General features: G+C 32.0%; 1 protein-coding gene across 7 annotated transcripts in view; it reads right to left on the bottom strand.

Moving 5' to 3' along the window:
• LOC150104704 (uncharacterized) overlaps positions 1 to 14,511 on the bottom strand; it is a 352,800-nt gene that overhangs the window by 80,408 nt on the left and 257,881 nt on the right. For all 7 annotated transcript variants that reach the window (XM_090395291.1, XM_090395292.1, XM_090395289.1 and 4 more), the window contains one exon: positions 761 to 957. In XM_090395291.1, the coding sequence (XP_090251417.1) occupies positions 761 to 793 (33 nt within the window). In that variant the 5' untranslated portion in view covers positions 794 to 957. The remainder of the gene's footprint in view (positions 1 to 760; positions 958 to 14,511) is intronic.

Here is a 14,511-nt window from a genome sequence, read left to right as displayed (position 1 = left end):
CCAATAAGAGGGCAGTGGTCTAATATCAGTAGATGAAATTTATGTACCAAAAAACACACATATCCATACCACAGTCAATTCTGAATCCACAAACAGCATGTAGAATAGAAACCGGAGACAATATCTACTCAGTCAACTATGCCGGTAAAGTTGGCTTACCTTACCAAAATTATTTAGATCTAAATAGGTTTACATTTTTTTAAATAACCTACACAATAATGATGAAAATAATCATGATCTTGATATTTTTTTAGAAATAATAAGTTTATACGCATATAACATTTATGGGATTAATCGAAGGGAGAAATGGAATACTTTAAAAATATTACGAGCTGAACCTGGATTCGACTAATGCAGTCTTAGTTTATTTGCGAAGTCCAAATAGGATTCTGATGATATGGTTTGACTAGATTTGAATCCTATGTCAATGACAACTTATTTTTTCATAATGGCTGTTTCATACATTGCAAGAGCAAACTTACCTAAATTGGTGATTCGATATTTTCCCATGAAATCAATCTCTTTTCCCAAAAGACAGAGAGAGAGAGAGAGAGAGAGTGAGAAGCATTTTTTATTCATTACTTCATTTTAAAGTGTTAGGTGGAAGAAAAGCTCGACTTAAAAATTCAAATAACTTGATAACTTGAAATAACACTACGCTAGCAAAAATGAGTGAATGAAACAATTAAGCTATAATTCCCTACTTTTGTGCTGCGGACACATTTTCTTCTACGCTTAAAATATTAGTAGTTCATCTTACCTGAACTCTTGCTTCTGTGAGATCTGTTTTCATGGCTATCTCTTCTCTTGTGTAGATGTCTGGATAGTGGGTCTCCTGAAAGGCTCTCTCGAGTTCCTTTAACTGGGCACTTGTAAATGTTGTCCTTATCCGACGCTGTTTGCGTTTCTCCGTAAGCACTCCATCATGATTCGGATATACTTTATAAGGAAGTCCCGCTATTTTAGAAAAAATAGTAAAGTTGAGATTTATTTAGAATAAACAATCATCCAAATACGTGTTTTCAATATAATCACAAATATAGTAAACGTCCACTAAAACAAACGTTAAAGAATACATCGTCAGTTCAATAATGTTCGGTATAGAAAAAAAAATTAAAACGAATGAGATATTAGTCTGTCAATTACAATGACTATTTTCCACCGACTTACTTTTCTAATCTACAAGTAATTTCTGACATTGTTGACAATTTGGAAATCATTTTTGAAATTTTTAAGCTTTTCAGCGAACAAGAATAATGTTTACATTTGTTTAAAAATACGAATTATAGTCTTTAAGGGGAAACAAAGAAAACTGGTATGTAATACTCGTTAATACGTACAAAAATCATATATGGTGAAAAATAGAATAACTGATGGTGAAAGTACAGAACAGATTTCGTATTTTGAACAACAAATACGAGATAACATTTGCTGATAAATATTCAGAAATAATAATTATTAAAAGAAAGTAACAGACAGCTGAAGCCTTCAACTATCTTGAACATGCTTTGGTAATCATAAAAGCTCAGAGTTTGTATTGCCAGTAATGTATCAGACGAAGCCATTTTATGAAAGGAGAAATTTGCTCATGAAAATTATGAAAAAAAAATTAATTGGAGGAATGATTTTTTTAGTATCAACTATCGCTCTAATAAACTTACATTTTCCCAGTCACAAGAAAAATATCGCAAACTTAGGTTTTCCAACTAAATTACTAAAGGATTGATGTCTAAATAACATATTGAATTTAACACCAATCTGTAGAAATGGAAGTGGCATAATAAGTAATATTTAAGAAAGTACACCCGAGATTCACATTTTTATGAAACCAAGTTAATCAAAAATGTGATTTGCATTAACATTTATTTTGTTAAATAGCTCTACTGTCTACTGAAAATGAACATTTCCAGAATCTGATAACTACTTGTTTTATTTAAGGTCAATTTAAGTAATCATTTCCTCATATTGCAAACGTTACACACTAATGGGAGATGTATTTTTAATCAGCAAAACGATATATGATAAACCTTGTATGCAACTGTATCAATTGTATATAAAGTTCACCAATTGATAAAACCAAAATATTGGACTCTTCTGGAAATCATGAATCTTTTCTGTAACATTGCATGACTAAAAACTCCAAACTATTTTTGCTTCATTTGGAAGAACTTTAAAAGTTGTTTCGCTGAGGTATCATAGAGAGAAAAATAATTCCGCCCTTTTATTATGTTAAGTAGGAGACATTGCTGAAGATTTCCTTATATGTGTTTACTGAAGTTTCCGTTTTGCTCTGAAAATCGTAAATTTGCTTCTTAGTCAATGTAGTATTATTGCAGAAAGTAGAAATGATTGTTTCCTTCATCCCTTGCCTTATTTATTTAAATATTGTGGAAGTTCAGCGAAGTCATCAGTCAAGAACAATATTAAGCATACTATAAAATGATTAATGAATCCAGATCTTCCCTTTCTGAAACAGCCTTATTTACCGATTACTGAGATATGTAATTACTTCTTCAAAGATACCAGTTCTTAGAGCAAATAAAAAAGAAATAAAAAACTTTTTTTCTTTTTTTTTCTTTTTATGCAAGTACTTCTTACAGAGCATGCTCTCATCTGTAAAAAAAAAAAAAAAAAAAAAAAAGGAACAATCTCTATGATAAATGGATTCTGTTGATTTTTGGACGACTCACAGTGTAATCTTTCCGACTGGTGGTACTATTAAGCTCTTTTCTTGCCGTTCTTCATACGTACTTATTTTACCTTGGTTTGGAACTTTTAAGCAAATATAATGAACATGTATGTGGATGAAAAATTAATATTCCAAGATACTGCTTCACCAAATAAAATATGGATGAAACATCTCAAAACAAGCGATGAAATATAGGGAATCATTCGACAGAAAGAAATAGTCATATGTATAATTAGGTGTACTGTGATATCTTAAATTGCAGAATTTATTTGCGAAGATGTATTAGAGAAAAACAGAGGCGGATACCTAGGTCTTTCTGTTAAAATATATGGAATACTGTGTGCAGAATATAATAGTAGTCAGCGAGAAAAAAAAATCCTGAACATAACACTATCCAAGCGTTTTGGAATTACTGAAAACCAGACTGATACATATATGAATATGTAGAATAATTAAAAACGAGAAATTTATGAAGCACATAAAAGCTACTTTAGGGAGCCAAAACTTCCAGTAAAAATAGCACTCTATCATCATCCTATTTGAGATATAATTCGGAAGAAGAAGATTTCTTCAAGATCACTAAACAGAATTCTATTATTCATCAATATTTCATCTTCGAATTTTAACAATGCATTCTCCGAAAGTATTCGGAATAAGCAGATTTTCTATTATGGTATATATATATATATATATATAAACTGAATAAAAATCCGAGAATTATAACAAATTGAGATTCATTTGGAAACGAAACATGTTTCGTCGGGATTGACTTCATCAGGCGTTAAGAACATGGAAAGCTATTAAAAGACACTGAAAAAAACATTGAAACACTCTAAAGCTATACAATTATAAAGTTATAATATTCGACTGTAAATTACAGTTATTATGAACTTGAGCTATAGTCCGTGTTAAAGTTCTATTGTTGTACACTTGTGCGTGTGTGGAACTACGCGATCTCCAGCTCAAGTTCATAATAACTGTAATTTACAGTCGAATATCATCGATAGCCATAAGCTCAGCTACTACTGACAAGGAATGATGGAAAACGGCTACCTACTGATTTACAAAAGTTCTTCTTCACTTCAGATATTAGGCCTAGTGGCCTGTTACGGAGTATCTTTAGCCCTTCTAAGCCGTAACCGTCCCGAGGATAGAATGGCTAGCCCTATACCTCCCGATGTGTTCGATGTCTGTAGCGGTTAATTAGGGTAAAAGGAGTCCGCCCCTTGGGGAAAACAATGGAGGATTTATTTACTTATTTAAAGAATCTATCCTCCAATGTTTACTTCAATTGACAGCTTTTAGCACAATTATTTATTCTCAAAAGTGTTTTAGGTTGTCACTTTTAAGTACAGTGCACAATATTTGTAAGTACCTGTGAATAGCAGAAATTATGAATAGTAGATATATTTTAAAAAAGAGAATTAAACCATTCAAGAACAACATCATACAAACTGCACTTAAATATTAAATATTATCGCATACTCCTTAAAGATTTTAAAGCCATTTTCCATAGCAGCAATGCTGCTGATATATATATATATATATATATATATATATATATATATATATATATATATATATATAAAAGTAACGCTCTTGGTTGCTGTTTAAATTGATTTTTTTCGTGCGTACTTAAAGTATACATTGTTTTTTGATGAGTGAAGACGATTTTCTTATGAAGGTTTATTTTTTCTTCGACGTCTTAAAACAGTACATGATTTTAATGGTGAAAATCAACCAGGTGTTGATGAGGGTGAAAATACCAAACAATGTATTTAAAATAAAGAGAATTATATCACAAATAAAGTTAACTATGCCAAATAAAATATATTCACTAAGCGAAAATACGAAGACATTCGAATTCTAGTATTTATAATTGTAAACAAAAATAATAATAATAAGTTATGATGAGTAAGCAGATTTTTCGAACAACAAACGAATGTGATAAAAGATAACTGACACATGGTTTAATAGTTCGTGATAATATAGATAGTTAAACGGACTAGTTTCGCCACATATGTGCTAGTGGCTTCTTCTGGGCTAGGAAGAACAAAAAAAAATAACAATAAGCGGTAAACATGAACCATTACCTAACTAAAAGCGAACGTGCTTTAGTTATGGGGAAGCTGGCATGGTTCAGTTATTGTTCAGTAAGTATGCATGATAGTTGATAAAAAAGTTAAAGTCTGACGTGTGAAAAGATCTAGCCATCGTAGACTCTTTGATGTCGCAGGCAATGAAATTGTCTTCTATGTGAGGCATGGAACTTTTGTCCCATTCGATATTGTGGTGAGTGTGGGAGAAGTGGAAAGCTAGGCTTGAGCTGTCTTCTCTGTTGTTATTGAAATTATACATAAAAGAGCATATTGAAGACGTTAATAAAACAGAGAAGCCAGCTCAAGCCTAGCTTCCCACTTCTCCCACACCCACCACAATACTGAATGGAAGAGCTCCATGCCTTACAAGACAACTTCAGTGCCAGCAAGATCAAAGAGTCTAATCATCGTAGATTTCTTTCCACACGTCAGACTTTAACTTTCTGTCAACTATTATGATACACAGACCTGTGACAGCTTCCACGCGTTTTTTTTATTAAAAAATTTTTTTTTAATAAAATATAAAATAAATATACGCTTGTTGTGTATTTATTTGTATGTTTATCCTAACCCCAAAACGAAGCCACTAGCTTAAGTGGCGAAACTAGTAAGTTTATAAAATAATTATTATGATCTATAAACCCAGTGTTAGTTATCTTTTTATTAGACCAGTGCCAGTTATCTTTTGTCACAATAATAAGTTGTAACAAATAAATAACAGAAAAACTTAGAAAATTTCTAGGATATAAGAGTATAAAACTGTTCATAGTTTCATATTAAATAATATTACGAAATACTGAACTATGTCAAATCCTGAGAAACGGCAAACCAGTGCGTCTAAATTTCGCATTTAGAACGCCATTCCCTCATCGTTTAGAAAAAACTAGAAGGAGGTCAACAAAACAGAAATCTATACGCTGAAAGAAAGTGCTCTGAGAAACGACTGAGATTATTGGGAGACAGGCAAAAATGAAGCCAATCGGATGTAATGGGCTCCATGGCTTTGCCAACTGAACAGAGAAATTGTCTATTATTATAAGCTTAACAGGATGTGTTAGATGACAAGCGTTCTCATATATATATATCAATAAGAATCAAGCGTGTGAGAATAGCGCTTACTTACTCAGTTGTATCACTTTCATTAACTTCAAGGAATTTGCTCTACCTAATATATTAAAAGCAAAACTTGTAAACTAATTCTGTGGTATTATTCTTTTTTTTTTAATTTAAAAATTTAAATTTACTATTCGTGGTAAGTTATAACAGAGTACATCCGTAGCAGTGGATAGAAAAATAGCTATTATCACATGATCATACGTATAGGAAAATATTTTGCAAGATCGTTTTACTTAATATAATTATTTATTATTTAGTAATTAAGTAATTATATTTAGTAATTAAGAATTATCGAATTAGCCAAAATATTGCACAGGGGCAAAAATATTTCATGTCCAATAAATCTACATGGTATAATAAACACAGGGCTTGTAATAATAATTAAAAAAAAAAAAAAAAAAACAGATTCACACAAAATCCTACGCCCTTTATAAGAATTTTCTACATTACATGGTGTTATTAATTTTTTTCATCACAATAACGATTGTGATAAAGACATAACGTAATAGAACAGGTTAATATAAGCATTTTCTTTCCTTCTTCATGATAAAAATAAATTTGTAACTGTTAATGCAATCCGTCACGCCATTTTATAAGGATCTTCCAATAAAACAGTATACAGATTACAAACCGTAACATTGACAAAACACAAGACGATAACAATAGCACAACAGTAATGCGCACAATGCCAATATCGAGCAGTAGATTGCATTTTTTTATTCACCATTCGATGTTTAAAGAATAAAAGCTTGACTTCAAGGGACGAAAATATTTTGTTGAAGAAATTATATATATATATATATATGTATGTATATAAGCATATATACACAACTATTTTTTAAATAACAATTTTTTTAAATAACACATTTTGAATTATCCTTAAATATTAGTGGAACATATGAAATGTACGTTTTCTTATTATATCAAACTAGACTCCATTGTCATATAAGCTTTAATATACAACGCATTTGTCTTCCATCTGCCAATCGATTCTGTTTATAAACATTGATTTCTATTCCCTACAAACACTGAGCTAATCTTGAAACTAACCAATAAGTAGTGCATTCTGTGGTACCCGTTCGTTGATTATCCACAGCAGTGATCTAAAGTTTCCTCTTTAACTAACGTGTCTTTATTCTAGTCGATAAAATCCGAGCATCTGCCATTTCTATTGACGCTTATTATATGTTTTAGCTTCATGATATCAAAACGAACTCGCACACACTCATTCGGCGTGTTATAAATAATAATAATAAAAAAAAACCTTTCATCTCGTATGTTTTAATAAATGGAATTTCACTTCGGGAAAAAGCACAGATTATTTTTATTTATACCTTTCTTCTTTTATTTGCTTTATCGGAACTAGTTTATACCAAACTTCACGGTATTTTTAGATTTATCAATTGATAGCACAGACCTGCAAAATTCGAGTCATGAAAAGTTGTCTGGAAACTATTAACTGTTCCTGATTTATTTTTGACCGCTGATTTTAAATATCTCATCCATTTTTCTCTATCACGTAAGGATTTTTCACAAAATGGATCTCAATATTACAGTAAAATAGCTTTAAAACGCATTATATTAAGTAAAGTAACAGTATTTAAATTTTTCCTTAAACATTTTTAGAATGAAAATATTGGAAAAAATATTTACTTAAAGTAATTAAAGATGAATCTTTAGCAATTACTTTATATTTCGTTGTGGTGCGTTTTCCTTCAAAGCTTCTTTTTGAACTTTTTTTGTGAAATTCTTTTCCCTGGTCGTCTCTGTGCAACATCTAGCAATAGTTCGCCATCATGTTGACATTCCGCCTGCCCTGATACCTTCTTTCCATCTCCTTGATGTCTTGGTGGAATCGCTCTCCCTGATCTTCGCTGACAGTTCCCAGATTCTCAGGAAAGTAGTCTAAATGAGAGTTCAGAAAGTGCACTTTTAAGCTCATGGAGCTTTATAGTTTGGGTCCTTATGATTTCTAAAAATTTGGTCATCACCTCTTTCAAAGCTTTCCACGCTTCTTTTTCAACAGTCGCCATTTTTACTTCTAACAGTTTATCCTTCATAAGTTTCCTGATGTCCGGACCGATAAAAATAGCTTCTTTCAATTTTGCTGTAGATAATCTCGGAAATTATACACAGATGTATTTAAAACACTCTCCTTCATTCGACAAAGCCTTGACAAATTGCTTCATCAATCCCAGCTTTATGCGAAGCGGGAGTGAAAGGATTTTTTCCGAGCAACCAAAGTTTCGTGTAACACATTTTTACTTCCAAGTTCTAATGTGACTCTTTCTGGCCATTCCTTCTTGATCCAATGTTGCTCTCGATCTCGGCTGTCCCACTCGCACAAAAAAGCACGGGCATTTGGTGTATCCTCTTTGTTGTCAAAAATTATAGATATGACTTTACGATCACCGCAAACAATCCATCCATGATCATTGTACTTAAGTTTGCTGAGAATGGAGGCTAAATTTTCGTATCGTTCTTTCAATGCACGGAATGTGCTACCGGTACTGAAGCATACTTATTGTAATTATGGAGAAGCATAGCTTTGGGGCTTCTTTTTGAGGAACCGATAAACAACCTCCAATCGATGACTTCATATTTTACGTTAAATTTGCTTATCAGTTCGGAAATATCGCTAGAGTGAACTAAATCACCTTCCTCTGTAAAGTAAGGAAGAAAATCTCTTTCTCTATATCTAAACCATGAGAAAGAAGTGCCAGAGTACTAACAAATTTTTTTCGTTTAGTCTCGAGCCCAGCAGTTCTGCAGATTCCTTAGGAAGATCCAAATCTCTGACCAAGTCGTTTAAATCGGTCTGTGAAAAAAGTTCAAGTGAAAACTTTCAGAAATATGATAACCTTAGTAGTCAACGACTAAAGTTCAACTAAAGAATCACACAAGAAAATGTACGTGTCTGTGACAAAGATTCAAAGTGGCCACCTGCACTTTTATCCGCATTCCTCCCTTCCTCTCCTATCTTAAGAATGAGAAGTTTCGTGGAAATTTTTTTATTTATCATAAAAAGGCACTTCAAAAAAGCACTTATACAACTAATTAGCTATAAATCAAGGAGAATGAAAATAAATACCAATGCGTTCAATTTAAATCCAAATACTGCCAATAAAAACAATAAAATTAGAAATTGGGTAAAATTAGTGGGTGATGGGATTTTTTTACTTTTTTTCTGAACTCAGCAGCTAAAAATCTATAAGAATCAATTATTACGACAACTTTTCCATCGTAGGCCTGTGTAATTCAAGCAATGTGGACATCTGAAAAATCAACATGACTGTTTTAAAGCAAAACGAGAAATATTAAGCCTCTCTAAAATATTACTAATTATACATATTTTCCAAAGAATTAAGTTAAAACAGCGGTTCATATTATTTGTCTTGCTATAAGCCAATTCTAAGGTGGAAGGAGACTTTATCGAGGCAATTAATACTTCCTGAGTTGCTGAGTGGATAGTATCTCCCCTCTTCAGCCAGCAAGCTTTGGGTTCGAATCCAATATGGTACATTTTCGTGAGAATCTTAGATATGAGGTGGTTTTAATTGTGTGGCGTAAGACAATCATCCGGCTTGTTATAGGTCGGAAATGAAATGACGTATATTTCTAATACAGTAAAACGGGTTAGTTTCCACAGTTAGTAGTACGGCAAAGACATTAAAAACTGTGAAGGATTATTTTATAAAACTAAATAATAACGCAGGGCAAGGCTCATAGATTTTATTACAAAGATGAGATTAATTATCACATCAATTATATTATAATTAAACTGAAGTTCAGTTGAATTAAATACATTTGAGATATATTTTATGGACTAATTTAGTTTAAAAAATCAGATTTGCAGGTATTTTCCCTCACAATGAATGTTTTAAAGCATTAAATTTCGAACATTACAATCGTTTATTAATTATGTATATTTCACTGTTCTGTTTCTGTTCAAGAAGACTTCTGAATAAGAACCTAATGGCTTCTTTAAATTTCGATGAATCAGAGTTGTCTTTTCGGTTTAATGAAAACTATGTTAAATAGTAAAAGGAAGGTATTGACTAACACTATAAATGGAAGTAACATTCTCCAAAATGTTTTGTAGGACGATAGCTGAAGACAAGATCATTCATTTATTTCTATTATTCGCCTCATCTGAAGGGCTGTGTACATAACTGTTACGGTAGCGAATCAATTAAAACTTCGAAATCCTCTGGCTTTTATTAACGTACGACAAGATTAAAGTTCGACTTCTTAAATGTCTTAAATTTCCTAGAGAATGTAAGGAGTGGTATGCAAATAAATATAATTGTGCTCATTGATAGTATAAGTAACACCATGAACAATAAGAAGCTAATAAGAAATTAGATTATTGTGTAGAAGTGCTTCAAGCAAATAATATATTGCAAATACGTTCAATAGGATAGAGACTGATGGGGTGATTTAAGAAAATGAATTTGATTATCCTGCTTTAGAAATCTTTCACTTTTTTCCCCAATTCGTCATAATGACAGTCAGTGCATACATACTTCATATAAAGAGAAATGAATTAATCGAAATTTCAGATTATTTTCTCAGAAAATGATGAAGGTAGTTGAAGATTTATTTTCACATCTCAATCTTATCCCAAGAAATATTCGAAATCGATAGCACTAGTAGGATCGTGAAGAGTTAAGGTCAGCTATGCCTGAAATACTGTTCGCGATTCTAAATATAGCCACTTCAGTCCTCCAAGTAAGTAATGCTGATGTGCCACAACGGAAAAGAAATATCATGTATCACCTAGATTTGATATATCATTTTTAAAGCAATTGTAATAAATTTCCTAAGGTAGAAAAAGTTCCACAAACATTCCTTTCATAAGATTCGAACCCACGGTTTGTTGGCCGGAAAGCAAAAGCTTTCATTCACGTGTCACCCAGTCAGAGCTATACAGTAAGCTTGTATAGTGCTGTTACGCAGCGAAAATGATGCTTTTCTGAGACAGGTATTTGCTTCTGAAGAAACCAGGTATTTGCGTCTGATAAGCATTTCTAAAGAAATGTTTATCATCAAACTAATTAATTGTCCGCCTGGTTGATCGAGTGAATAATGTACCTACATTTCAATTAACAGGCTTCGTGTTCCGAATTCCTTCGGAGACATGGATGTTTTTAAATGTCTTTTGGTGGGAGATGAATTTCATCGCCCGTTGTGGGCCACCGTCCCGCTTTTTTAAGACTTGAAGAAAGTTAAATTTTTAGTCTCCTGAGCAGAGTTTCCCGATTATTAAAAAAAAAAAAAAAAAATTAGCCTACACACCGCACAAATGTACTATAGGTTTACAATATTCTCCTTAAGTAGGATCGTATAAAACATTACACAACTCAGTTGTTATCACGAAGGTGAACCACAGACTGTCTCGTGTTTCTTTCACTTAGTATGAAAGCAACTTTTTTCTTCTGAAATCCTCCTAACCTAAATAAAGGCTTATGTACTATGTTAAATAGTAAAATAGCAGTCGAACTGGAATACATTATACGTGGTCTATTTCCCTCACTTTTTTACATTACATTATTTTACATTAAATTCATAATAAACAGAATAATTATTCTATTCTATCGTGTTTACTCGAAGTGGCTTCAGAAAGTTCTATGTTTGATATTTTGGGCAGGGCTCCTGAATTATTAAATCTCAGCTCACCCATGGCGTGATTGTATTATATGTTTACAACCTTCTAGAGGTGGTATTCGCATAAAAAATAACCATACGTAGATATGGTTATTTTTCGTACAAATACGTAAATTAATCGTACAAAATAAGATTAATTTAACAGGAATAAAGTCTTCATATGCCCAAACAGCATAAATATCTGATAACACTTGGCTAATTTCACTAGCAGAAACATCGATAAAGTCCACCTTTTTTAGCTAAGCAGATATTAAAAAGAAACAACGCCTGACCGAGTTATCTACAATAGTCGTGTACATACATCGTTAAAAGAGTCAACTAATTAAATAATGCTCTTTTCATCAAAAACTAATTTACAATTTAATGGCATGTTCTCTCTTCTTACACGACTAATTTTTCAAGCTTTTTCTTGATTTTTTTAATTTCCTATAATACCTTGGCATTATGTAAAATGAAAAGAGAGACATGGTTTCTGATGAATAAGTGTGTTGGATTTTTTTTTTTTTTTTCAAATCCTAGTCTATACAAGTAGAAGTTTTTTTAGCTTAAACTCCTTTCAGTGGTCTATATTACAAACGCATTTCCAATCAGAGAAAATTCAATTTATAGCATTCTCTTATGTTCAACCTTTCGCGAATGTTTATCAATTTATATTTCATTCTTTTCAGTAATTCCTCCCTTAATATGAACTTTTTTTTAAAATACAAAGTACTAAGTAATTCGAGAATGTCCAATTCTCTTTCTTTCTCAGTGCATATTTTAAGAATTGTTTTGTCTGTCTTAGCAGTTAATCTTAAAATTTAATCTGAAACTTTTCTAGAACAGGTTAGCTGTATCCTATTTGGAAAAAAAAAGAACTGCAACAAAGACCCAAGCAATTCCTTATCAACTACAGCAAACAATGAGTTGTTTTGGTGGTCTCGTAAAATTCCCTTTTGTTGAAAACATACGCCAATTTCTTAGCGCACTGGATCTACGGATTTTTTTTTTTTTTTTGCTAAGAAAGGAATATATAAACTAGTGTTGTTTAATTTAAATCAGGTGTTATTATGTAATACATGTAACATATTAATTTCACTGACAAATGAATTTCAAGGATGATTAAAATTCCAGAGTTTAACAATTATTCAGTGCCTGTTAATCATAGAGAATTCTGCCTAGCAAAAAATAAAAAGGAGTTTTAAAACAAGATGAATAGGAAAGAAACAGGCAAGATAAGATTGCATATGCGTTAATTATGATATTTTAGTTAAATTCCCAAACTGCAAAGTGAATTTACAAAGTGCAAATCTACAAAATGGAGTGGGGTGAGCGTGTCCTGTCTTTCAACTGCATATGTTCAGCTGATTTGTCGGCACTTTTAAGAAGTGAAAGCCCTAAGTCAGTTATATATAATTATATACACAGGCTTGAACGGCCATGTGGATAGCCTATCATTAGCAGGGATGTTTGCAAAGTAGTAATGCGATAGATGAGTTTCGTATCATCGTTGTAAGGCGTTATTATTGAAGGTCTGATTGAAGGCTTTGTTATTGAAGCCTAATACAGCTTAACAATGATCAAATTCGATTGTTCAAAGCGGAATCTTTGCTTATTTATGTGGGTAAGATCCACGAGTTAAAAAACAATCGTTCGCTTACAACACTCAAGCAGTCAGCAAATTCAAGAGTAAAGGGAGATGGGGAAAGACGTAGAAAATGGTCATAGTCTAAGACACTCTGATGTTTGTGCATCATGCGCATGAAATAATTAATCCACATTGGTGAGAAATTTCAACAACCTAGATACTAAAGATTTTCAGTGCAAATTAAAAGGATTCACTAATCAATCATCTGAAACGCATTTATATGACCCTTTTTCACGAAGGGAAAAATTACCAGAGCATTTTACATGGTAGAACTGGAATCACTTTAGTTGTATGGATAAGGACAGGAATATGCTATATTTATATACTGCTCAATGCTTCTGTGAAAAAGCAATTGAACAGCATATTCCGTAGCGTCCAGGAAGTGACACTTTCATCTTTTGGGCTCTTGGGTTCATACACCAACACGTTCCTGGTGAGAGCAAAAGCATTAAATACAGAAACTAGTGGTGAACAAAATGCTGACTACTTATTAAAGGCATCATATATCATGTTTGCATTGTGCAAGTTTATGTATGTGTATAACAGTAAAGAGAGACAGATCTATTTTTATTCCGCAGATGAGTAATTTCTCCCACATGGTGTTAAGAGATTCATCGTTTTTCCCTCATGCATTATTATGAATAATTGCTTATTATAATATATTAATGTTAAGACTACGTCAAGAAATTCAACAGGCGGATATTTTGTTGAAATTATGACTACAATTTTGAAGAGCGCCTGGGAAAGTGAATGTGCAGATATATTCCAGTTAAAACTATTTCAGGAATAATGTTTTGCTCCCCGAGTAAACGAATTTACAATCAAAATGCATTATATACCTTATTAATTGTGTTTTTAGTTTAGCTATTGTCAGTAATGATCAATTCTCAAAGAAAAATATTCATACTCTGCTTTTAGTTTTCGAAAATTGCATTAAGCATCTATTGGGTAAGGTATCGTGCCGAAAGCACTCCACTCTGAGTCCTTACAAAAATCTAATGAGACATTTCAGCTTTGATTCTGAATAGAATGATTTTGGTAGTAAATCTTAATCAAAACGATTTGAAATAATATTTTATGCAAAACGGTACATAAAGCTAAATATATAATGCAAACGCAACTAGACTCTAGATTCACTTACTGTGATAATTAGTGATGTTACTGTACAATAATGCTATTGGAAACCAGGAATTTTTGTAATTTTAGTGGATCATGACCATATATATATATATATATATATATATATATTTTTTTTTTTTTAATGAAGGGGTGTTACATTTCATATAGTTTCATAGCCGAATAAATTTAAATTA

This window comes from Typopeltis vanoorti, chromosome 7 (assembly GCF_054136105.1).
Source record: "Typopeltis vanoorti isolate ZY-2024b chromosome 7, IOZ_Tvanoo_1.0, whole genome shotgun sequence".
NCBI lineage: Eukaryota > Metazoa > Arthropoda > Arachnida > Uropygi > Thelyphonidae > Typopeltis > Typopeltis vanoorti.
The sequence above is the reverse complement of the archived record's forward strand: the minus strand, read 5'-3'. Positions and strand labels throughout refer to the sequence as shown.